We start from the raw sequence: 21,990 nt of genomic DNA on the forward strand, positions 1-21,990 counted from the left end.
CACGTAGATGATCTTGTGCAGCACTGAGTGCCTTTGCATGATGTAGCGTGGCTCACGGTTAGCATGGACTGAGAACATCTGTCTGTGCCGAGAGCTGTTCAGCAGGAGCTGTCCTGAGCTTTTGCCCTGCGTCCCACAAGCCTGCAGGCGTTGGCAAGTATGGGGTGCCCACAGGGAGAGTGAAAACACTTTCTTCAGCAACCTCTCATCCTGTTGCCTGGGGCAGGTGAGGTTGAGCTTGCTGCAGAGACTCCTGCTCAGTACTGCAAAGTGCTTTTCAAGCATTTATCCTCATGCCCTCCCTGGGAATGTCTACATCCATGTTGTCATCTGGTGGAAAATGCTGGTCTCTGCTCACTTTGGGTGTCCTGACAGTGGAGGCCCATAGAGCCCTGCTGGGGAACTGAATGGAGGTTACGGGATGTTCTCTGCATACTGACAGCTAGTCTATGGCTCCAGAGAGTCAAAGGTTTTCTCACTTTCAGTGCTGAGCATGGAGCACTAAACGCTGTACTGAGTTACCCTTGAACTGAACTCCTGTCACTGCAGGGGCTGCTCATTGTATAAATGTTAAAGCCCTTCTTGAGTCAGAAGCTGTTAGTCCCAGTTCCATTAAAGCTCTGGCCTTTCTCGGTTTATTTACTACAGATGGAACCTCTCTAATCCATCACTATCTTGGCTGGCAACATCCAAAATCTGGTATGATTTTAGTGAGCTGGACGACCACTTATCATGGAGTGTGGCCAGGTTTGCCATGGTGCCATCCTGGCTCTGTGTTCTGTGCTGCTGTTCAGCTCTAATTTACTCCAAATGTCTTCCAAGAGCCCAGTAAGCGTTGGCAATGTGTTTGACAGTATTGACTTCCCGTGACCCAGCAAATTCTCTCATTTGGCACCAGTCAGAACCTGAGGGTGCTGGATTTAGAAAGGTTCAACCTTGTACCTGTTTTGGGCTGACCAGAAGTAGAGGAGTGAGCCCTCGCGTCGGTTTCCTCCTCAAACGGACAAACCTTAGCGCTTCCGCTGCCTCTGTGGAGGGCAAGTGGACACAAGGTTAGTGTTCTAAAAGCGTTGGGCTGGACACAGCATGTCTCGTCTCGTCTCTTCTACTAGGTGCCTTGGTCTGGATTTGACCATGTAGAAGGTCCACTGCCCATGGTAGGTGGCATTCTTTGTAGCATGAGAGAGAGAAAGGGGAGCCTTATGGTACCATTGAGGGTCATTTTAGATGTCCAAAAGTTCTCTCTCGGCTGCTGGACAAATTGGAGAAATGGTCTCAGGTAAACAGGATGAAGTTTAATAAAGACAAATGCAAAGTGCTCGACTTAGGAAGGAACAACCAGTTTCACACATACAGAATGGGCAGAGACTGTCAAGGAGGGAGTGTGGCAGGAAGGGATCTAGGGTTATAGTGGACCACAAGTTAAATATGAGTCGTCAGTGTGATGCTTTCTTTGCAAAAAAAAAAAAAAAAAAAAAAAAAGCAAACATGATTCTGGGATGGGGCGTTAACAGGTGTGTTGTGAACAAGACACGAGAAGTCATTCTTCTGCTCTACTCTGCGCTGGTTAGGCCTCAGCTGGAGTATTGTGTCCAGTTCTGAGCACTGCATTTGAGAACTATGTGGAGAAATTGGAAAGGGTCCAGAAAAGAGCAACAAGAATGATCAAAGGTCTAGAGAACAGGACCTATGAAGAAAGGCTGAAAGAATTGGGCTGGTTTAGTTTGGCAAAGACACGATTGAGGGGGGCATGAGAGCAGTTTTCAGGTATCTAAAAGGGTGTCATGAGGAGGAGGGAGAAAACTTGTTCTTGGCCTCTGAGGATAGAACAAGGAGCAATGGGCTTAAACTGCAGCAAGGGAAGTTTAGGTTGGGCATTAGGAAAAAGTTCCTAACTGTCTGGGTGGTCAAACAGTGGAATAAATTGCCTAGGGAGGTTGTGGAATCTCCATTGCTGGAGATATTTAAGAACAGGTGAGATAAGTGTCTGTCAGGGATGGTCTATCCAGTACTTGGTCCTGCCATGAGGGCAGGGGGCTGGACACAATGGCCTCTCAAGGTCCCTTCCAGTCCTAGCACTATATGATTCTATTCCTGCAAGCCTTCCTGCTTCCAGCTGCCAGAGATGCAGCAGCTAAAGGAAGAACTAGCAGAGTGTTGGGCGTGTACTGTAGCTTTCAAAACCAAGTAAAAATTCCCCCACTCCAAGTGGTGAAGGGTGTAATAAAATCATTTTATTGCATTTAGTGCAGACAGGAGTCTAAAAAATGACTACAAGAAAAGCTGTAAAGCATGAACAGGAGCATTCAACGACTGAGGAGGCACTCCTCCATCACTATCCACGGAGAACACAGGGTTGATACGGAGGCAGCCTAATACTGAATCACTTGCACAAAAATTAAATGCAAGCCTATTTACTCTTCCTTTTGGTTTGCAACCTGTTTTATTTACACAATTTAAACGTCTTTGCATTGCTCTGCACACAGCTTCTTTAAAACACAAAGCACACTAGGTCACATGTCTATCGAAATATTGCACTTGGAATAAAAGTCATTGGAATGGATGTAAAACATCTAGGTACAGGGATTATAAAGTTCATTTAATGAACTGACTGTGGTAACATTCATAACAAATATATTGCACGTGTAGCACAGAAAAGTGTTTTGCAACCAACAGAACCTCTAGATCCTTCCACTGTGTGTCAACCCTGCTGTGCAGAGGAGTCTTGACTCTTATAGTGCAACTTGTTACCTAAACAGTATCCACCCTTCCTTTGGTTCAGGTGACTGCACACCATTGCTGGGTGGAGCCTCTTCCCCCATCTCCTGTAAACATGCTCTCAAATGGTTTGTGAGTGGGGATGCCTGGACTGGGTGTAACTCACCAGCTTGCCCTGCGAGGCCAGGTCACTAACTGCTGGATGGGAAGTGGGGCATGGCGATTGCACCACCCATTTTAACTTCTGAGGAGCTGAAGAGTTTTCCTCTGTTCTGGCGAGAGCAACATGTGAAGTGGTTCCCTGACCAGGGCAGTCCTGAACATGACACCAGCTCCTTCCAGGCCTTGCACCTGGAGGCGTAGGAGCTGTGCTCACGCTTGCAGCTGCATCCGAGGGCTCTCTGTAAAACAAGCCTCGCGGCTCAAGACCTGCCAGCCTGTTCCGAAAACCCTGAACTGTCTCCACGTGTGCCAGAAAGGGACTCACATTTCTACCACAGAACAACGGGTCTTCACCAAGAGGGAACAGCAGAAGGGGCTCCGGGGGGGGCTGCACACTCAGAGTCCAAACGTGCAGGGGCGGAGCTGGGATTGTAAACTAACATGCAGTGCTGTCTGCTAAAACTGGCCTTCCCCGGCCCCTGCATGGGGCCTTGCTGTGCGAACCAGCACCTTCTGCGTGCTCCTGAGGCGTTGGGCCAGGCAGTGCTTTTGAGGCAACAATGCACATGTGTGTTCAGAGCTGTAGTGCTGGTCTTGCTTGGAGAGGCGGGGGGGGGGGCGGGTGTCTTCACCTTTCCCTGTCTGTGGCCTGACTTGCTAAGAGTGGACAGGCTGCTCCCTCCCCCAGCACTGTCAGCGTCACAGCTTTCCAGCCAGAGGGCCCTGGCAGCCATAGCACGTGGGTAGGCCTGCTCTGATGGACGCTATGCTTAAAATGGTGTCGGCAGCCTATCTGCACCAGGGTTCCCGGTGTCCCGGGCAGGGGCAGAGCAGGCAGCCTGGGTGATGCACGCCCAAGGCTGGCTGGTGCTGCTGGTGATTAGAGCTAGAAGAATCGCGAGGCAACAAGAAATATTAAATCCCGCTTAAAGGGCAGGAGCCAGGCTTGGAGGGGGTCAGCTGAGGGAGAGAAGCAGCCCTGTGGGCAGGAGAGCAGAGGGGGGGAGGAAAGGCAGGTCGGAGACCCACAGGGAGCAGCACAAGCTGGGGAGCGTTGCCAGTAACATCTCCCCTGCCCAGCCCTGGCGTGGGGCTGTGCTCCCGGGAGCCTTGCTGCTGCTGCCTGGTTGGCCCATGGCTGGGGATGGGCCTGGCTGGCCAGGGGCCTCTGGCGGCAGCAACTAACCAGCCCTTGCTCCAGCTGGGCAGCCCTGACACAAACAGCAGGAAACCTTCATCCAAGCAGGTATCTGCCTGGTCATTTAAAAGCTCCCCTATGGCTGGAGCATTCAGAAGAGCTGGAGTGCTGGGCCCCGTGTTGCTGACGTCCCAGCTGGCCCACTCACCTGCTCCCTAAATGCTCAGCTCCACTGGCCCCCTTAGCAGCAAGTGGCTGCAGCCGCAGGTTCCCATCCTGGGCTAGGGCTGCTGCACCACATAATGCTGCAGTTTTCTGGACAGTGGCTGCTGGGGCTGGGGCTGGGGCTGGGGCTCTGCCTTGCCTGCAGCTGGGGGTGGGGTGTCCTGTGGGGAACCAGACCTCAAGGGGCTTAGCTGCACATGCCGGGCTGAGGCCGTTACCAAAGCCTGGCCTATGGGACCAGTGCTGGGCTGGATGGGGGTAATGCCATGACTCACTGGAGCAGGGGCCAGGGTGGGCAGCCCCCTCTGTCAGAGCTTCAGTGGGCAGGAAGTTGCGGGTTGGCACCTCTGAGCAGGGAGCAGCGGGGGGTGGGGAGGAGCCATGCCAGGGACTGCTGGCTGCCCGTCACTTGCATCTACCAAGCAAGAGCAGCATGACAGCAAAGGGGGAGCAGGGAGGAGCCCTCTGTCTGGGACTGGGCCCGCCTGCCTTCCCCAAGCTGGGGGGGTCATTCTGTGAAATGTTAGCCCTTTACAGGCATCAAGCCCTGGGGCTCAGAGCTACCACGGCACCCTGCAGCAGGCTCAGGGCTGCCCTGGGGCAGGCTGTACAGGCTGCAGGGGGTGGCGACTCTGGAAGCTCAGCCCCTTTGCGGGGTGCAGGGTGGGGAGTGGTGACCTGCGCCCTTGCGGCTGGGGGCGGCGACCGCAGCACGCAGAGGCCCACCCCAGCAGGCTGCTCTCACTTTGGAAGCTCAAATCTGCTGTGAAACAAGGTCAAAATCTCTGTAACTTTCCCTGAAAAGCCTAAGAAGCCAAACTCAGAGGCGAGCGAGCCCTGGAGCCGGCCCCTGCACGGCCGCATGGGGCAGAGCGGCTGCAGCCTGCACCACCTACCACAGGAGGCAAAGCCGCGCTCACCCTGGAGGTGCAGCCTCAGCCAAACCCCTGGGAGCGGACAGGCCTGGGCCCGGGCCAGCACCAGCGCCGCCTGTTGCTGGCGCTAGCCCTGCCGGGCAGCGCGCCACATGGCTAGAGGCGCTCTGGAGCGTTCAGCTGCGCCTCTTCACATCTGCAGGGTCACGTTAAAAAATCCATGGCCTGTCTTATGTACACTATGTACAGCGGGGCAGGGCCGGGGCTGGCTGAGCCTCTGCCCCGGCTGCCGGGGCTGCTGGGGTTCCCAGAGCTACTCACACAGGTTAAAAGCCCCTCAGGATCTCAGTAAAGTGAGAGCTGCTGAGGGGGGGAGGTGCGGGGAGCAAGGGCTGATGTGGGCAAAGGCGCTGCAGCCTGGCAGCCACCCCAGCATGCCAGTGCACTGTCAATGACTTGCTGGTGCTGGCGTGGGGCGTGGGGGGGGGAATTGAGCTGATCTGCATATTTATAAGCAGTAAATACATGTGGCCTTTACCCAGCAGCCCCGGAAGCAGCAGCATGGCCTCTAGGAGGCTGCCACGAGGGGGGGGTGGCTGGGGCCATGCAGTGGGCACTGGGCTCTGGCCTGGTCGCACACTTGGATTGTGGGGAGGGACCCAGCCCCACCCCCAGCACTAGCCACTGGGTGCCCCTGCATTCCGGGCTGAGCCAGCATGCTGGGAGCACACAGCCCCGCCAAGCTGCGCACAGGCCCCACGACAATGGGGCTGAAGCACACCCGGAGCCAGGGAGTCAGAGTGGGGCAGCCTCCTGGGGCTGTGCCGAACAGGGGCGGGAAAGCTCCCAGCTCTGGCCCCAGCCCAGCAGAACTCAGCCCTGGCCCCTCTCACCAAGTGGTGCAGGTTAGTTGCCTCAGGGGGCTGCCTTTCACTCCGATGGCTTCCACCCCACCCACAGTGCTTGCCTGGCCAGAGCCACGCAGGGGGCTGCTGAGTGCAGTGGTGGAGGCTGGGCGCTGGCAGCAGGAGGGGCCGTGCTATGCCGAGCCTAGCTTGGCACAGGGCCATTGGCTGGCGCTGCAGGGCGGCTGTGAGCAGCTGGGCGGCTGGTGAGGCGAGCTTGGCATGGGGCCGTTGGCTGGCACTGCAGGGCGGCTGTGAGCAGCGGGGTGGCTGGCGAGGCGAGCTTGGCACGGGGCTGTTGGCTGGCGCTGCAGGACGGCTGTGAGCAGTGGGGTGGCTGGCGAGGCGAGCTTGGCACAGGGCTGGCGCTGCAGGACGGCTGTGAGCAGCGGGGGGCTGGCGAGGCGAGCTTGGCACAGGGCTGGCGCTGCAGGACGGCTGTGAGCAGCGGGGCGGCTGGCGAGGCGAGCTTGGTGCGGGGCCGTTTGCTGGCACTGCAGGACGGCTGTGAGCAGCGGGGCGGCTGGCGAGGTGAGCTTGGCACAGGGCCATTTGCTGGCGCTGCAGGACGGTTGTGAGCAGCGGGGCGGCTGGCGAGGCGAGCTTGGTGCGGGGCCGTTTGCTGGCACTGCAGGACGGCTGTGAGCAGCGGGGCGGCTGGCGAGGTGAGCTTGGCACAGGGCCGTTTGCTGGCGCTGCAGGACGGTTGTGAGCAGCGGGGCGGCTGGCGAGGCGAGCTTGGTGCGGGGCCGTTGGCTAGTGCTGCAGGGCGGCTGTGAGCAGCGGGGCAGCTGGCGAGGCGAGCTTGGCACGGGGCCGTTGGCTGGCACTGCAAGGCGGCTCTGAGCAGCGGGGCAGCTGGTGAGGTGAGCTTGGCACGGGGCTGTTTGCTGGCACTGCAGGACGGCTGTGAGCAACGGGGCGGCTGGCGAGGCGAGCTTGGCATGGGGCCGTTGGCTGGTGCTGCAGGATGGCTGTGAGCAGCGGGGCGGCTGGCGAGGCAAGCTTGGCACAGGGCCGGCGCTGCAGGACAGCTGCGAGCAGCGGGGCGGCTAGCGAGGCGAGCTTGGCACAGGGCTGGCGCTGCAGGACGGCTGTGAGCAGCGCGGCAGCTGGCGAGGCGAGCTTGGCACAGGGCCATTGGCTGGCACTCCAGGGCGGCTGTGAGCAGCGGGGCGGCTGGCAAGGTGAGCTTGGCACAGGGCCGTTTGCTGGCGCTGCAGGGCGGCTGAGAGCAGCGGGGCGGCTGGCGAGGTGAGCTTGGCACAGGGCTGGCGCTGCAGGGCGGCTGTGAGCAGCTGGGTGGCTGGCGAGGCGAGCTTGGCACAGGGCTGGTGCTGCAGGGCGGCTGTGAGCAGCGGGGCGGCTGGCGAGGCAAGCTTGGCACAGGGCTGGTGCTGCAGGACGGTTGTGAGCAGTGGGGTGGTTGGTGAGGCGAGCTTGGCACAGGGCCGTTGGCTGGCGCTGCAGGGCGGCTGTGAGCAGCAGGGCTGCTGGTGAGGCGAGCTTGGCACGGTGCCGTTGGCTGGCGCTGCAGGGCGGCTGTGAGCAGCGGGGCGGCTGGCGAGGCGAGCTTGGCACGGGGCCATTGGCTGGCGCTGCAGGACGGCTGTGAGCAGCGGGGCGGCTGGCGAGGCGAGCTTGGCACGGGGCCGTTGGCTGGCGCTGCAGGGTGGCTGTGAGCAGCGGGGCGGCTGGCGAGGCGAGCTTGGCACGGGGCCGTTGGCTGGCGCTGCAGGACGGCTGAGAGCAGCGGGGCGGCTGGCGAGGCGAGCTTGGCACAGGGCCGTTGGCTGGCGCTGCAGGGCGGCTGAGAGCAGCGGGGCGGCTGGCGAGGCGAGCTTGGCACAGGGCTGGCGCTGCAGGACGGCTGTGAGCAGCGGGGCGGCTGGCGAGGCGAGCTTGGTGCGGGGCCGTTTGCTGGCACTGCAGGACGGCTGTGAGCAGCGGGGCGGCTGGCGAGGTGAGCTTGGCACAGGGCCATTTGCTGGCGCTGCAGGACGGTTGTGAGCAGCGGGGCGGCTGGCGAGGCGAGCTTGGTGCGGGGCCGTTTGCTGGCACTGCAGGACGGCTGTGAGCAGCGGGGCGGCTGGCGAGGTGAGCTTGGCACAGGGCCGTTTGCTGGCGCTGCAGGACGGTTGTGAGCAGCGGGGCGGCTGGCGAGGCGAGCTTGGTGCGGGGCCGTTGGCTAGTGCTGCAGGGCGGCTGTGAGCAGCGGGGCAGCTGGCGAGGCGAGCTTGGCACGGGGCCGTTGGCTGGCACTGCAAGGCGGCTCTGAGCAGCGGGGCAGCTGGTGAGGTGAGCTTGGCACGGGGCTGTTTGCTGGCACTGCAGGACGGCTGTGAGCAACGGGGCGGCTGGCGAGGCGAGCTTGGCATGGGGCCGTTGGCTGGTGCTGCAGGATGGCTGTGAGCAGCGGGGCGGCTGGCGAGGCAAGCTTGGCACAGGGCCGGCGCTGCAGGACAGCTGCGAGCAGCGGGGCGGCTAGCGAGGCGAGCTTGGCACAGGGCTGGCGCTGCAGGACGGCTGTGAGCAGCGCGGCAGCTGGCGAGGCGAGCTTGGCACAGGGCCATTGGCTGGCACTCCAGGGCGGCTGTGAGCAGCGGGGTGGCTGGCAAGGTGAGCTTGGCACAGGGCCGTTTGCTGGCGCTGCAGGGCGGCTGAGAGCAGCGGGGCGGCTGGCGAGGTGAGCTTGGCACAGGGCTGGCGCTGCAGGGCGGCTGTGAGCAGCTGGGTGGCTGGCGAGGCGAGCTTGGCACAGGGCTGGTGCTGCAGGGCGGCTGTGAGCAGCGGGGCGGCTGGCGAGGCAAGCTTGGCACAGGGCTGGTGCTGCAGGACGGTTGTGAGCAGCGGGGTGGTTGGTGAGGCGAGCTTGGCACAGGGCCGTTGGCTGGCGCTGCAGGGCGGCTGTGAGCAGCAGGGCTGCTGGTGAGGCGAGCTTGGCACGGTGCCGTTGGCTGGCGCTGCAGGGCGGCTGTGAGCAGCGGGGCGGCTGGCGAGGCGAGCTTGGCACGGGGCCATTGGCTGGCGCTGCAGGACGGCTGTGAGCAGCGGGGCGGCTGGCGAGGCGAGCTTGGCACGGGGCCGTTGGCTGGCGCTGCAGGGTGGCTGTGAGCAGCGGGGCGGCTGGCGAGGCGAGCTTGGCACGGGGCCGTTGGCTGGCGCTGCAGGACGGCTGAGAGCAGCGGGGCGGCTGGCGAGGCGAGCTTGGCACAGGGCCGTTGGCTGGCGCTGCAGGGCGGCTGAGAGCAGCGGGGCGGCTGGCGAGGCGAGCTTGGCACAGGGCCGTTGGCTGGCGCTGCAGGGCGGCTGAGAGCAGCGGGGCAGCTGGCGAGGCGAGCTTGGCACAGGGCTGGCGCTGCAGGGCGGCTGAGAGCAGCGGGGCGGCTGGCGAGGCGAGCTTGGCACAGGGCCATTGGCTGGCGCTGCAGGGCAGCTGAGAGCAGCGGGGCAGCTGGCGAGGCGAGCTTGGCACAGGGCTGGCGCTGCAGGACGGCTGTGAGCAGCGGGGCGGCTGGCGAGGCGAGCTTGGCACAGGGCTGGCGCTGCAGGACGGCTGTGAGCAGCGGGGCGGCTGGCGAGGCGAGCTTGGCACAGGGCTGGCGCTGCAGGGCGGCTGAGAGCAGCGGGGCGGCTGGCGAGGCGAGCTTGGCACAGGGCTGGCGCTGCAGGACGGCTGTGAGCAGCGGGGCGGCTGGCGAGGCGAGCTTGGCACAGGGCCGTTGGCTGGCGCTGCAGGACGGCTGTGAGCAGCGGGGTGGCTGGCGAGGCGAGCTTGGCACAGGGCCGTTGGCTGGTGCTGCAGGACGGCTGTGAGCAGCAGGGCGGCTGGCGAGGCGAGCTTGGCACAGGGCTGGCGCTGCAGGACGGCTGTGAGCAGCGGGGCGGCTGGCGAGGCGAGCTTGGCACAGGGCTGGCGCTGCAGGACGGCTGTGAGCAGCGGGGCGGCTGGCGAGGCGAGCTTGGCACAGGGCTGGCGCTGCAGGGCAGCTGTGAGCAGCGGGGTGAGCTTCCTGGCAAACAGGTTCCGGAGGACACAGCATTGACAGGGGCAGGGCAGCACGTGTCCCATGAACCTCAACGTGTTCAACAGCAAGCAGAGCAGGGGCGGGGAGCTAGTCCCACAGTCCCAGTGCACCCCAGCTCCAGCCATCTCAGGGCTCCAAGGACACTGGCCAAGAGCGTGGCCAGCCCCCACCCTGCTGCACTGGGGGTGGTAACAGGCCAGGCTCGGCTGGGGGGTTGGGCTCAGAGCTAGTTCGATGTATGTACAACCAGCACCCGCAGGGCTGGGCTGGCGCCGTGCAGAACAGCAGCGCTGGTGTCGGAGGCTCCTGGGCAGGGGGCAGGAGTCTGAATGGAGCGAGTGCGGCACGGCAATGGGGCTGCGCACCAAGCACAAGCAGGACTGTCCCCGCACCTCCCAGGAGCTGGGTCGCTCAGGGGCTCGGCGGCAGGGGTCTCAGGAGTAGATGGTGATGACTTCCCGGCCCCCACCACGCACCAGCATGACCCGGTCCAAGTGCTCTGTCAGCACCTCGAGGAATTCCATGTCTACAGGACGTGGCTGTCAAGGAGAAAACCGGGCTGGGCAGGGGCAACAGTGAGGCGAGAGCCTGAGGCTGGGCCGAGCTGCCTGGCAGCTGAAGAGGCAGAGATGCCAGGCTCCCGGCAGCCCTGGGCCAACTCTCTGGGCTGTCTCGCCCCTCAGGCCATGCTCTGGCCCTGTGGCAGGAGGGTGCCTCAGGCTCATCTTCAAGTCCCCCCGCCCCCCAGCCTGCCCGCTCCACCCAACCAGGCCCCCAAGGCACTGCCCCTACCCAGAGCGCCTAGCCTAGCCCGGGCTGGGATGCAAATTAGCTGGCAACGGTGGTAGTTCTGCACTCACAGGCCTCCCCCATGCACTGTGCCATAGCTGCCAGGAGCTGCTTGCGTTTCCCGTGGGACGCATGCAGAGGGGCTTTGGGGCAAGGGCATTTGTTATGACAGGGACCAGCAAGGATGTGGGACCCTGGCTGGTGACGTGGAGACTGGGGATGGCACAGCCAGTGGGAGGACCATGGGCTGAAGTGAGAGGACCCTGTGGGCTGACCAGCTAGTTCCAGCCATGAGGGATGAAGGATGGGGGAGAGAGGGGGCCCAGGCACCTTGTTTACCTGGCCACGAGATGAAGGACAGAGCTGGGTTGTGGCCGCAGCTGGAAAGCACAGGGCCCTTGGACTTGGCAGCGGGAGCGACTTAGCTGCACTGTGCGGCGGGAGGACATGCCTGGGAATGCCCGTGCGCAATACGTGCCGTCCGAATCACTCCCGGCTGGAGAAGAGGGCTGCTCTGGGAGCAGAGGCCTAGGGATCCAGAGTGTGGGGGCTGCCTGAGGAGACCCACGGGGAGCGACAGGCCTGCTGAGGGCTCAGCGGGTCCTGGGGCTCAGCCTCCCGAGCGTGGACCCCCAGGAAGGGCTGCTGCTGGGACTGCACAGAGCCAAGTGAGTCTGTGTCCCCTATAGCACAGGGCGGATGGGAGGGCCCCAGGAACTGGAGCTGGTGCTGCTCAAAACTGGTGGGAGGGGAGGAGGCTGTGCAGCCAGCCGTTGCTGAGTGCGTTTGTATTGTTATGTGCACACACAACTCCCCTGTTCTAAGAATCTAGCAACGCTGCCTGCCTGCCTGCCTGCCGGCCCCAGACGGGGACAGCGTCTGTGAAATGCACAGGGAGGTTCCAGGGAGCTTTATACATAAACAACAGCTGCATGGCTGCGTCGGCCTGTATAAAACCTGAGTAATAATGGGGGGGTTGCCACCAGCTCTGCATCCCAGCCTGAAGTGACGCACACCCCATCAGTGTGGGAATAAAGGCTCTTGACACCTTAAATGACCCCTTCGTGGAGCAGTTTGTCCTAGAACTCACCGGGCGAAGCAAGTCTTGATTTAGTCCAGGGGGAGCCCACGATTTGGTCCAAGAGGTGAATGAATATTGGGGACCGCTTGGAAGTGGTGCCCATAATGTAACTAAATCAACCACCCTGGGGCAGGAAAATGCCTCAGCAGCCCAACACTGGGGCATTTCATTTCAGACCGGGGAATGCCCCAGACTTGAGGAGGTGAGTTAAACGGAAAACAAAAGTCATATCCCTGCAAGATGCCTAGAAGTTTTTCAGACACCTGAACAGAGGTGCCACCTAAATGCACAACCTCACCTCAGAGACTACACCAGCAAAACTAGAGAGCTGCCCCTGTGGCTAAACAACAAAGGAACAGAAGCAGAGCGCTGCAGAAAGGCACCTGTGACAAAGTGGACATGAGATCCTAGTGAGGAAGATAGAAAGGCACAAGAATGCTGGCAAATGAAGCGTAATAATAGAACCAGGAGGGCCAGAAAAGAATTTGAAGCGCAGCTGGCTGAACGCTGAAAAAGTAATAGCAAAACAATGTGTAAGTACAGTAACCCTTTGAGATACATTGCCAGCTGCACACCTCGGGTTAACACAGCTGCCGCCCCTGACAGGAGCGGGAAACCGGAGACCAGGAACCTGTTCCTCTCAGGGACAGCAGCTGCTGCTGTCAAGGGTGGCAGCCGCGAGTCAGGCTGCCCTCCGTGACCGGAGTGGTTTCCAGTCTCCAGAGTGGCAGGGAGCTGGGAACTAGATGGCAGCCTGTCTCCTGGCTCCCCTCCACTTGCTGAGCTGGGAAACTGAGCCAGGTAGCAGCCCTGGTAAGTTTCCTGGCTCCAAGGAATGGTGGGGAGTCAAGCTGCCCCCTAGTTTCCAGCTCCCCTCCACTGGCTCCAGCCAGGAAACTGAAGAAGGCAGCTCCCCTGCTCAGTGTCCCCTCTCTGCAAGTGGAGGGGAGCCAGGAGCCAGACTGCTGCCTGGTTCCCAGCTCCCTGTCACTTGAGGGACCTGGGAAACTGACCCGCAAATGGCAAGTGGTGCGCAGAGAGGGAACCAGGCTGCCCCCTGGTTCCCAGCTCTCTGCCACTCTGGGAGCCAGGGAACTGACCAGTCCTGCTAGGCTGGTCACTCTCCTGGCTCCTGCAAAGGCAGAGGAACCAGAAACAAGGCTGCAGCCTGGTTCCCATCTCCCCTCGACTTGCACAAAAATCCGAGTTACGCGCAGGGCCCGTTAGACAGGCAGAACTGCAGGGTCTCAGTGCGTGGCTGAGATGACGGGGTAGGAGGGAGGGGTTTAGATTTATAAGGAACTGGGGAAACTTTTGGGAAAGGGGGAGCCTATACACAAAGGATGGTCTCCACCTAAACCAAAAATGGAACCAGATTGCCGGCACTTAAAAAAGTTGTAGAGGAGTTTTTAAACTAAGGGCTGGGGGACAGCCGACAGGTGTGGAGGCGCATGGTTTGGACGTGGGCATCCCTGAGGGCAGGATCTCCTACTGGTGATTCTCTATGGCTTAATAAGGAGGAGAGGATGAAACATGTTAAAACACAGGTAGTATCTGATGAGGAACCGTCAAGTATAACGGAATCCCTTTCAATTACATCATGTAAGGGCAGGCATCTTAAGAGTGACAAGTTCCTAAAGTGCTTATATACAAATGCTAGAAGTCTAAATAATAAGATGGGTGAGTTCGAGTGCCTCATGTTAAATGATGCTATTGATATAGTAGGTATCACGGAAACTTGGTGGAATGAGGAGAATCAATGGGACACAGAAATACCATGGTACAAAATTTATCGGAAGGACAGAACAGGCTGTGCTGGGATGGCCGGGGGATGGCTCTATATGTTAAAGAAGGTGTAAAATCAAATGAAGTAAAAATCTTAAATGAACCAAACTGTTCCACAGAATCCGTCTGGATAGTAATCCCAGGCTTGAATAATAAAACTATAATGGTAGGGTTATATTAGCGACCACCTGACCAGGATTGTCATAGTGACTGTGAAATGCTCAGGGAGATTAGGGAGGCTATCAAAATAAAATACCCAATAATAATGGGGGATTTCAACTGCCCCCACATAGACTGGGTACATGTCACCTCAGGACGGGAAGCTGAAGTAAAGTTTCTTGACACCTTAAATGACTGCTTCTTGCAGCAGCTAGTCCTGGAACCCACAAGAGAGGCAGTTCTGGATTTAGTCCTAAGTGGAGCACAGCATCTGGGCCAAGAGGTGAATATTTCTGGACCGCTTGGTAATAGTGACCATAATATAATTAAATTTAACATTCCTGTGGTTGGGAAAATATACAGCGGCCCAAGACTGTAGTATTTAATTTCAGAAGGAGGATTACACAAAAATGAGTGATGAATAGTAACAGAGAGGAAGCCGTGCTAGTCTACACACTATCAAAACAAAAAGCAGTCAAGTAGCACTTTAAAGACTAGCAAAATGGTTTATTAGGTGAGCTTTCGTGGGACAGACCCACTTCTTCAGACCACAGCCAGACCGGAACAGACTCAATATTTAAGACACAGAGAACCAAAAACAGTAAGCAAGGAGGACAAATCAGAAAAAGATAATCAAGGTGAGCAAATTCTTGACTTTCCCCCCCACCCCTCCACTCTCTGATTTGCTCACCTTGATTATCTTTTTCTGATTTGTCCTCCTTGCTTACTGTTTTTGGTTCTCTGTGTCTTAAATATTGAGTCTGTTCTGGTCTGGCTGTGGTCTGAAGAAGTGGGTCTGTCCCACGAAAGCTCACCTAATAAACCATTTTGCTAGTCTTTAAAGTGCTACTTGACTGCTTTTTGTTTTAAAAATGAGTGAGTTAGTTAAAAGGAAATTAAAAGCTACAGCACCTAAAGTGAAATCCCTGCAAGCTGCATAGAAACTTTTTAAAGACACCAAAATAGAGGCTCAACTTAAATGTATACCCCAATTTAGGAACCATTGTAAGAGAACCAAAAAGTGCCACCGTGGTTAAACAATAAAGTAAAAGAGGCAGTGAGAGCCAAAAAGGAATGCTTTAAAAAAATGGAAGTTAAATCCTAGTGAGGTAAATAGAAAGGAACATAAACTCTGCCAAGTGAAGTGTACAAATATAATTGGGAAGGCCAAAAGAGATTTTGCAGAGCAGCCAGCCAGAGTCTCAAAAAGTAACAGCAAAAAAATGTTTAAGTACATCAGAGCAGCAAGCTGCTAACCAACAAGTAGGGCCAATGGATGATTGAGATGCTAAAGGAGCACTCAAGGCTGACAAGGCCATTTCAGAGAAACTAAATGATTTCTTTGCATCCGTCTTCACGGCTGAGGATGTGAGGGAGATTCCCAAACCTGAGCAATTCTCTTCAGGTAACAAATCTGATGAACTGTCTCAAATTGAGGTGTCATTAGAAGAGGTGTTGGAACAAATTGATAAAACTAAACAGTAGTAAGTCACCGGGGAGATGGTATTCACCCAAGAATTCTGCAGGAACTCAAAAGTGAAATTGCAGAACTACTAACTATAGGTTTGTAACCTGTCATTTAAATCAGCATCTGTTCCAGATGACTGAAGGATAGCTAATGTGATGCCAATCTTTAAAAAGGGCTCCAGAAGTGATCCTGGCAACTACAGGCCAGTCAGTCTGACTTCAGTAGTGGGCAGACTGATTGAAACTCTAGTAAAGAACAGAACTGTCAGACACATCAATGAACATAATTTGTTGGGGAAGAGTCAACACAGCTTTTGCAAACCGAAGTCATGCCCCACCAATCTATTAGAATTTTTTTGAAAGGGTCAACAAGCTTGTGGACAGGGGGGATTCTGTGGATGTAGTGTACGTAGATTTCAGAAAGTCTTGACAAGGTCCCTCACCGAAGGCTCTTAAGCAAAGTTAACTGTCATGGGATAAGAGGGAAGGTCCTCTCTTGGATTGGTAAGTGGCAAAAAGACTGGAAACAAAGGGTAGGAATAAATGGTCAGTTTTCAGAATGGAGAGAGGTAAATAGTGGTGTCCCCCAGTGGTCTGTGCTGGGACCAGACCTATTCAACACATACATAAATGATCTGAAACAAGGGATAAACAGTAAGGTGGCAAAATTTGCAGATGACACAAAACTACTGCAAATAGTTAAGTCCCAAGCAGACCATGAAGAGCTACAAAAGGATCTTAATAAACTGGGTGATTGGGCAACAAAATGGCAGATGAAATTCATTGTTGATTAATGCAAAGTAATGCGCTTTGAAAAATATAATCCCAACTATACATATAAAATGATGGGGTCTGACTTGGCTGTTACCACTAAAGAAAGAGATCATGGAGTCATTGTGGATGGTTCTCTGAAGACATCCACTCAATGTGCAGCGGCACTCAAAAAAGCTATCAAAATGTTGGGAATCATTAAGACAGGAATAGACAATAAGATAGAATATGTCCTATTACCTCAATATAAATCCATGGTATGCCCACATCCAGAATATTGTGTACAGATGTGGTCGCCCCATCTCAAGAAAGATATATGGGAATTGGAAAAGGTTCAGAAAAGGGCAACAAAAATGACTAAGGTTATCTAGCATCTGCCATATGAGGAGAGATTAATAAGACTGGGACTTTTAGTTTGGAAAAAAGACGATTAAGGTGAGATAAGACAGAGGTCTATAAAATCATAGAATCATAGAACACTAGGACTGGAAGGGACCTCAAGAGGCCATCGAGTCCAGCCCCCTGCCCCAATGGCAGGACCAAGTACTGTCTAAACCATCCCTGATAGACATCTACCTAACCTGTTCTTAAATATCTCCAGCGATGGAGATTCCACAACCTCCCTTGGCAATTTATTCTACTGTTTGACCACCCTGACAGTTAGGAACTTTTTCCTAATGTCCAACCTAAACGTCCCTTGCTGCAGCTTAAGTCCATTGCCTCTTGTTCTATCCTCAGAGGCCAAGAAGAACAAGTTTTCTCCTTCCTCCTTATCACTCCCTTTTAGATACCTGAAAACCGCTATCATGTCTCCCCTCAATCTTCTCTGTTCCAAACTAAACAAGCCCAATTCTTTCAACCTTTTTTCATAGGTCACGTTCTCTAGACCTTTAATCATTCTCGTTGCTCTTTTCTGGACCCTCTCTAGTTTCTCCACATCTTTTTTGAAGTGCGGTGCCCAGAACTGGACACAATACTCCAGCTGAGGCTTAACCAGCGCAGAGTAGAGCGGAAGAATGACTTCTCGTGTCTTGTTCACAACACACCTGTTAACGCCCCATCCCAGAATCACGTTTGCTTTTTTTGCAACAGCATCACACTGCTGACACATATTTAGCTTGTGGTCCACTATGATCCCTAGATCCCTTTCTGCTGTACTCATTCCTAGACAGTCTCTCCCCATTCTGTATATGTAAAACTGATTGTTCCTTCCTAAGTGGAGCACTTTACATTTGTCCTTATTAAACTTCATCCTGTTGACCTCAGACCATTTCTCCAATTCTTCCAGATCATTTTGAATTATGACCCTGTCCTCCAAAGTAGTCGCAACCCCTCCCAGCTTGGTATCATCTGCAAGTTTAATAAGCGTACTTTCTATGCCAATCTGACTGGTGTGGAGAAAATAGATAAGGATTTACTCCTTCTCACAACACAAGAAGTAGGGGGTCACCAAATGAAATTAATCAGCAGCAGGTTTAAAACCAACAATAGGAAATATTTTTTCACACAACGCACAGTTAACCTGTGGAACTCCTTGTCAGAGGATGTTGTGAAGGCCAAGACAATAGCAGAGTTTAAAAAAGAACTAGATATCTTCATGGGGGACAGGTCCATCAATGGCTGTTAGCCAGGATGGGCATGGACAGTGTCCCTCGCCTGTTTGCAAGAGGCTGGAAATGGGCGGCAGGGAGTTGATCACTTGGTGATTACCTGGCCTGTTCATTCCCTCTGGGGCACCTGGAACTGGCCACTGTCAGGAGACAGGACACTGGACTTGACGGGCCTGTGGTCTGACACAGTGTAGCTGTTTTTATGATCGTAACTCAAGGATTTACTGTACATCAGAAGCAGAAAGCTGGTAAACAAGCAGTGGGCCACTGGATGAGTGAGAGGCTAAAGGAGCACTGGAGGCTGAGAAGGCCATTGCAGAGAAATGCCCAGCCACCTGCCAAAGGATACAGTTCTCATCCCCCTTCCGGTTGCGGGGTGGGCCTGGCATATTCAGCAGGACCAGCTTGGCATCCTGCGACTTCTTCACAATGACCTCATTAAGCTTGACAGCTGTGTGCATCCGTCGCACGTTGGACTGGTTCCTGGAGGAGAGATTGGCAGGCTCAGGGGGTGGGGCAGAGGCTACACCCTTACAACTGGGGAGAGAGGCACAGAAGGCCCCACCCACACAGCTGTGTCGGAGGGGGGAGGGGCACAGAAGGCCCCACCCACACAGCTGTGTCGGAGGGGGAGGGGCACAGAAGGCCCCACCCACACAGCTGTGTCGGAGGGGGAGGGGCACAGAAGGCCCCACCCACACAGCTGTGTCGGACGGGGAGGGGCACAGAAGGCCCCACCCACACAGCTGTGTCGGACGGGGAGGGGCACAGAAGGCCCCACCCACACAGCTGTGTCGGGGGGGAGGGGCACAGAAGGCCCCACCCACACAGCTGTGTCGGGGGGGAGGGGCACAGAAGGCCCCACCCACACAGCTGTGTCGGGGGGGAGGGGCACAGAAGGCCCCACCCACACAGCTGTGTCGGAGGGGGAGGGGCACAGAAGGCCCCACCCACACAGCTGTGTCGGGGGGGAGGGGCACAGAAGGCCCCACCCACACAGCTGTGTCAGGCCCAAGGAGGAAGTCTGTGAAGAACAAGCCACTCCTGCTTTTCCCCAGAGGTGCCCAAGACAGCACTTGCCTCGGGGCCTCTGGCACTACCGCAAGCCCACCCCGGGGCGCTGAGCACGCCCAGCCAGGCAGGTGCAGGCTTTTTCCTGTGCCGGAGTCGGGAGGCTAGAGCTTGCGGAGCTGAGATCCGTGGCTCCAGCCGCTGTTCCCCAGACGCCTGGCACAGCGAGAGAGCCTCCGCCCCAGGGGAGGGGGGGCGGGGGCTCAGTGTCTGGCAGCCTCCCCCACACAGGGACATAGGTCACACACCACACAGACTTACAGGGTCTCCCACTCCCTGCCGGCAGCACGGGGAAAAGCGAGAGAGAGAGAGAGAGAGAGAGAGAGAGCTCGTCAGCACCGCCCTGTTCGCCCGCCCGCCCAGCCCCACCCAGGCGCAGCGGGTACCTGCCCTTCTCCCCCCTCCCCAGTGCTGCTCTGAGCCATATGGCCGAGCCCTGCTGGGAGCTCCCCAGCCCAGTGCAAGCTGCTGGCCCCGCCACGGGCTGGTGGCTGACCAGGGCCAGCGGAGGAGGGTGAGGGCCACTTACGGCTTCATGCTGAAGAAATCCTTGATGCTTTCAGGGCTGACAGGGCTCTTACTCTTGTTCTTCTCTGCAACCGACTTCTCCTTGGTCCAGGTGAGATGCACCTTCTCGGGGGCTGTCTCGGGCTCGTCGCTGGGCGACTGGGGGCTGCTCGCAAAGGCTGTGACGCTCTTGTCGTGGATGAGCTGCACCTGCGCAGTGGGAGGGCAGGGGGCGGGGGGGGCCAGAGCAGGCTTTGCACAGGGCTGGGCAAACTGCGGCCCGGGGGCCAGTCCGGCCCGACCAGCCAGCTCCTGTGGCTGGGAGGGAGAACATCAGGTGCTCTCAGCTCTCTTCGGCCAGACACCAGCCAGTGGGAGCTGAGAGAGTTTGGTGGGGGTGGAGCACCCCAGGAAGCCACACTCAGGCTGGGTCCTGTCGTCCCTCAGCCCCCAGCACGCGCTCCTCTGTCCCACCACCTCTCCCCAGCGAGGGCCCCTGTGATTTCCTTCTGTCCGTGGGCAGACACAATTCTGTTGCATGCACCAAGCAGTGCGTGGTTGTGCCCCGCCAGGAAAGCAGCCGCTCCTGTTGTGCATGCTGTGGGTACCCCCCGCCCTGCAGCACTCAGCCCCCCCGCTGCTCACTGATGCCAGGGCGCTCCGTGGCCCTCCACCGCACAGCACCACAGGGCTGGAAGGGACCTCGGGAGGTCACCTAGTCCAGCCCTCTACCCCAAGCAGGATCAACCCCACTAGGTCATCCCAGCCCGGACCCTGCCAAGCCAGGACTTAGAAACCTCCAGAGAAACCTCCCACGCTTCCCTCTCCCCCATTGTGCAGCGTCAGCCTCCAGCTCCCTACAGGTGGCACTTGGCCCCCAGCCTCACCTCCTCCTCAGGCTTCTCCTCGCTGTCGCCCACCTGCTCCTCCGGGACGCTCAGCCGCAAGCGGGTGTTGGCGGGGTTCTTCCGCCGGATGGAGCCGCGTGACTCATCTGTGATACTCTGGATCTGCATGGGGAGGAGAGGAGATGGGGGTCGCGCCGCAGGCCCAGGGTCCCTGGAGAGTGCACCAGCTGGGGTGTCGGTGGGAGTGGGCTTGAGCAACTCCAGCCCCTGGTGAGAGGGTGCCGGGGGGCACTGCAGGGGGGCGGCTCAGGCCCAGCTGGGACAGAAGGGTCACTGCAGACAGGGGCTCAGGGCTGGCTGGGGTTACTGCTGTGGGGCACAGACCCAGCACTGACTGCGGCGCCTGCACCACAATAACCTGCAGCTCCCTGTGGCTGCCAGGCCCCACTGTTGGGGAGCAGGGAGACAGCCTGGGCCAGGGCAGGAGGGGTCTTGCCCAGGGAGCCCTGGTACCTCTCGCTCCCGCTCGGTCTTGGTGAGGTGCATTTGCTTGAGGATCTGTGAGCGCTGCTCCATCACCAGGGTCTTCTCGTAGGTGTAGGCCGAGATGTCACTCTCATGCTGCAGGGACAGGGCAGAGTGTCAGCCAGGGAGGGGCTCAGCGCATACAGCCCAGCCACCCCCCTGCTGCTCAGGCGCCCAGCAGCCAGGCCCTGGGCCACTGGGAAGTGGACAAGGGCCAAGGGGTCTCGATGGCTCTTCCCCTGCAGATCCTGGGGGACCCCAGTGCTGGGCAGAAGCAGCTCCACCCTCCCCACCCTCCTGCAAGCAACTGCACCAGCCAAGGAAGCTGGGGCCAGAAAGGGGCTGGACGACGCAGGGGCTCTCACCATCTCCACCACTTCCACCTCGGCCGTGATGCGCAGGTGGTACAGGAATGTTGTCAGGTCCTTTTTCATCTGGATGCTGTTGTCATCCATCTGCGCCACCGTGAAGATGCGCATCTTACACTTACGCCAGACCTGCAGGGGGAAGCAGCAATAGCAGCCTGTCCTGCACGCTGGGGTGGAAGGACCCCACCCTCTCGTGCCCCCCGAATCCCAGCCGGCGAGTCTGACAAATGGGGGGAAACAGCCCTTGAATCTCAGCTTGGCTCCATTCCCAGCCAGGTTGGGTCTCAAACCCACCATGCAGGAACCCCCAATCCCAGCCTGGCCATTGCAGCGGGGGGAGCCCCCAATCCCAGACTGGCCATCGCAGCGGGGGGAGCCCCCAATCCCAGCCTGGCCCTCTCACCGGGGGAGCCCCCAATCCCAGACTGGCCATCGCAGTGGGGGGAGCCCCCAATCCCAGCCTGGCCATCTCACCGGGGGAGCCCCCAATCCCAGACTGGCCATCGCACCAGGGTGGGGGAACCCTCAATTCCAGCCTGATCATCCAACCAAATTTTTGTTGGGGGGTTTGTAAAATGTGGGAATTGTCTGGGACTTTTACTCGAGCTGTCTGCGGGCCACTGCCCCAAGCCATATGGCATTGCCACCCAGTTGGGCTCCAGTGCAGAACAGAGGCCAGGTGGGCTGTAACCGGGCGTTCTGCACAGCTTCTCATGTGCTGCCTGGGACCCACCCTCTCCATGGGAGCCCTGCAGGACAATGGGGTACTGAATGTGCGGCATAAGAACAAGATTAGGCAACGGGAGCAGTCGGCCAATCACATAGCTGCACCTGCCCTGGTGCTGAGCAGAGAGCCTTAAATGAGGCACAGCTGCTGCTGGGCTGTGGAAGGCCAATCAGGCCGGGAACTGGGCTGGCCAAGAGGCCACCGCAGCAGTCACAATGGAGCACCCACAGG

At 57.9% G+C, this 21,990-nt stretch overlaps 1 protein-coding gene across 2 annotated transcripts in view; it reads right to left on the reverse strand.

The window, feature by feature from the left end:
* Window positions 1-10,485: 10,485 nt before the first annotated feature.
* The window catches only part of SLC12A5 (solute carrier family 12 member 5), a 77,884-nt gene continuing 66,379 nt past the window's right edge, over window positions 10,486-21,990 (reverse strand). The window contains exons 19-25 of one of the 2 annotated variants that reach the window (XM_075011342.1): window positions 21,030-21,161; window positions 20,653-20,760; window positions 20,179-20,301; window positions 19,314-19,501; window positions 19,046-19,060; window positions 18,063-18,196; window positions 10,486-10,577 (exon numbers count right to left, since the gene is read on the reverse strand). In XM_075011342.1, coding sequence (XP_074867443.1) covers window positions 10,486-10,577; window positions 18,063-18,196; window positions 19,046-19,060; window positions 19,314-19,501; window positions 20,179-20,301; window positions 20,653-20,760; window positions 21,030-21,161 — 792 coding nt within the window. The remainder of the gene's footprint in view (window positions 10,578-18,062; window positions 18,197-19,045; window positions 19,061-19,313; window positions 19,502-20,178; window positions 20,302-20,652; window positions 20,761-21,029; window positions 21,162-21,990) is intronic. The other variant, XM_075011343.1, reaches the window with a different exon arrangement.

The sequence above is a fragment of the Carettochelys insculpta genome, chromosome 17 (genome assembly GCF_033958435.1).
Source record: "Carettochelys insculpta isolate YL-2023 chromosome 17, ASM3395843v1, whole genome shotgun sequence".
Lineage (NCBI taxonomy): Eukaryota > Metazoa > Chordata > Testudines > Carettochelyidae > Carettochelys > Carettochelys insculpta.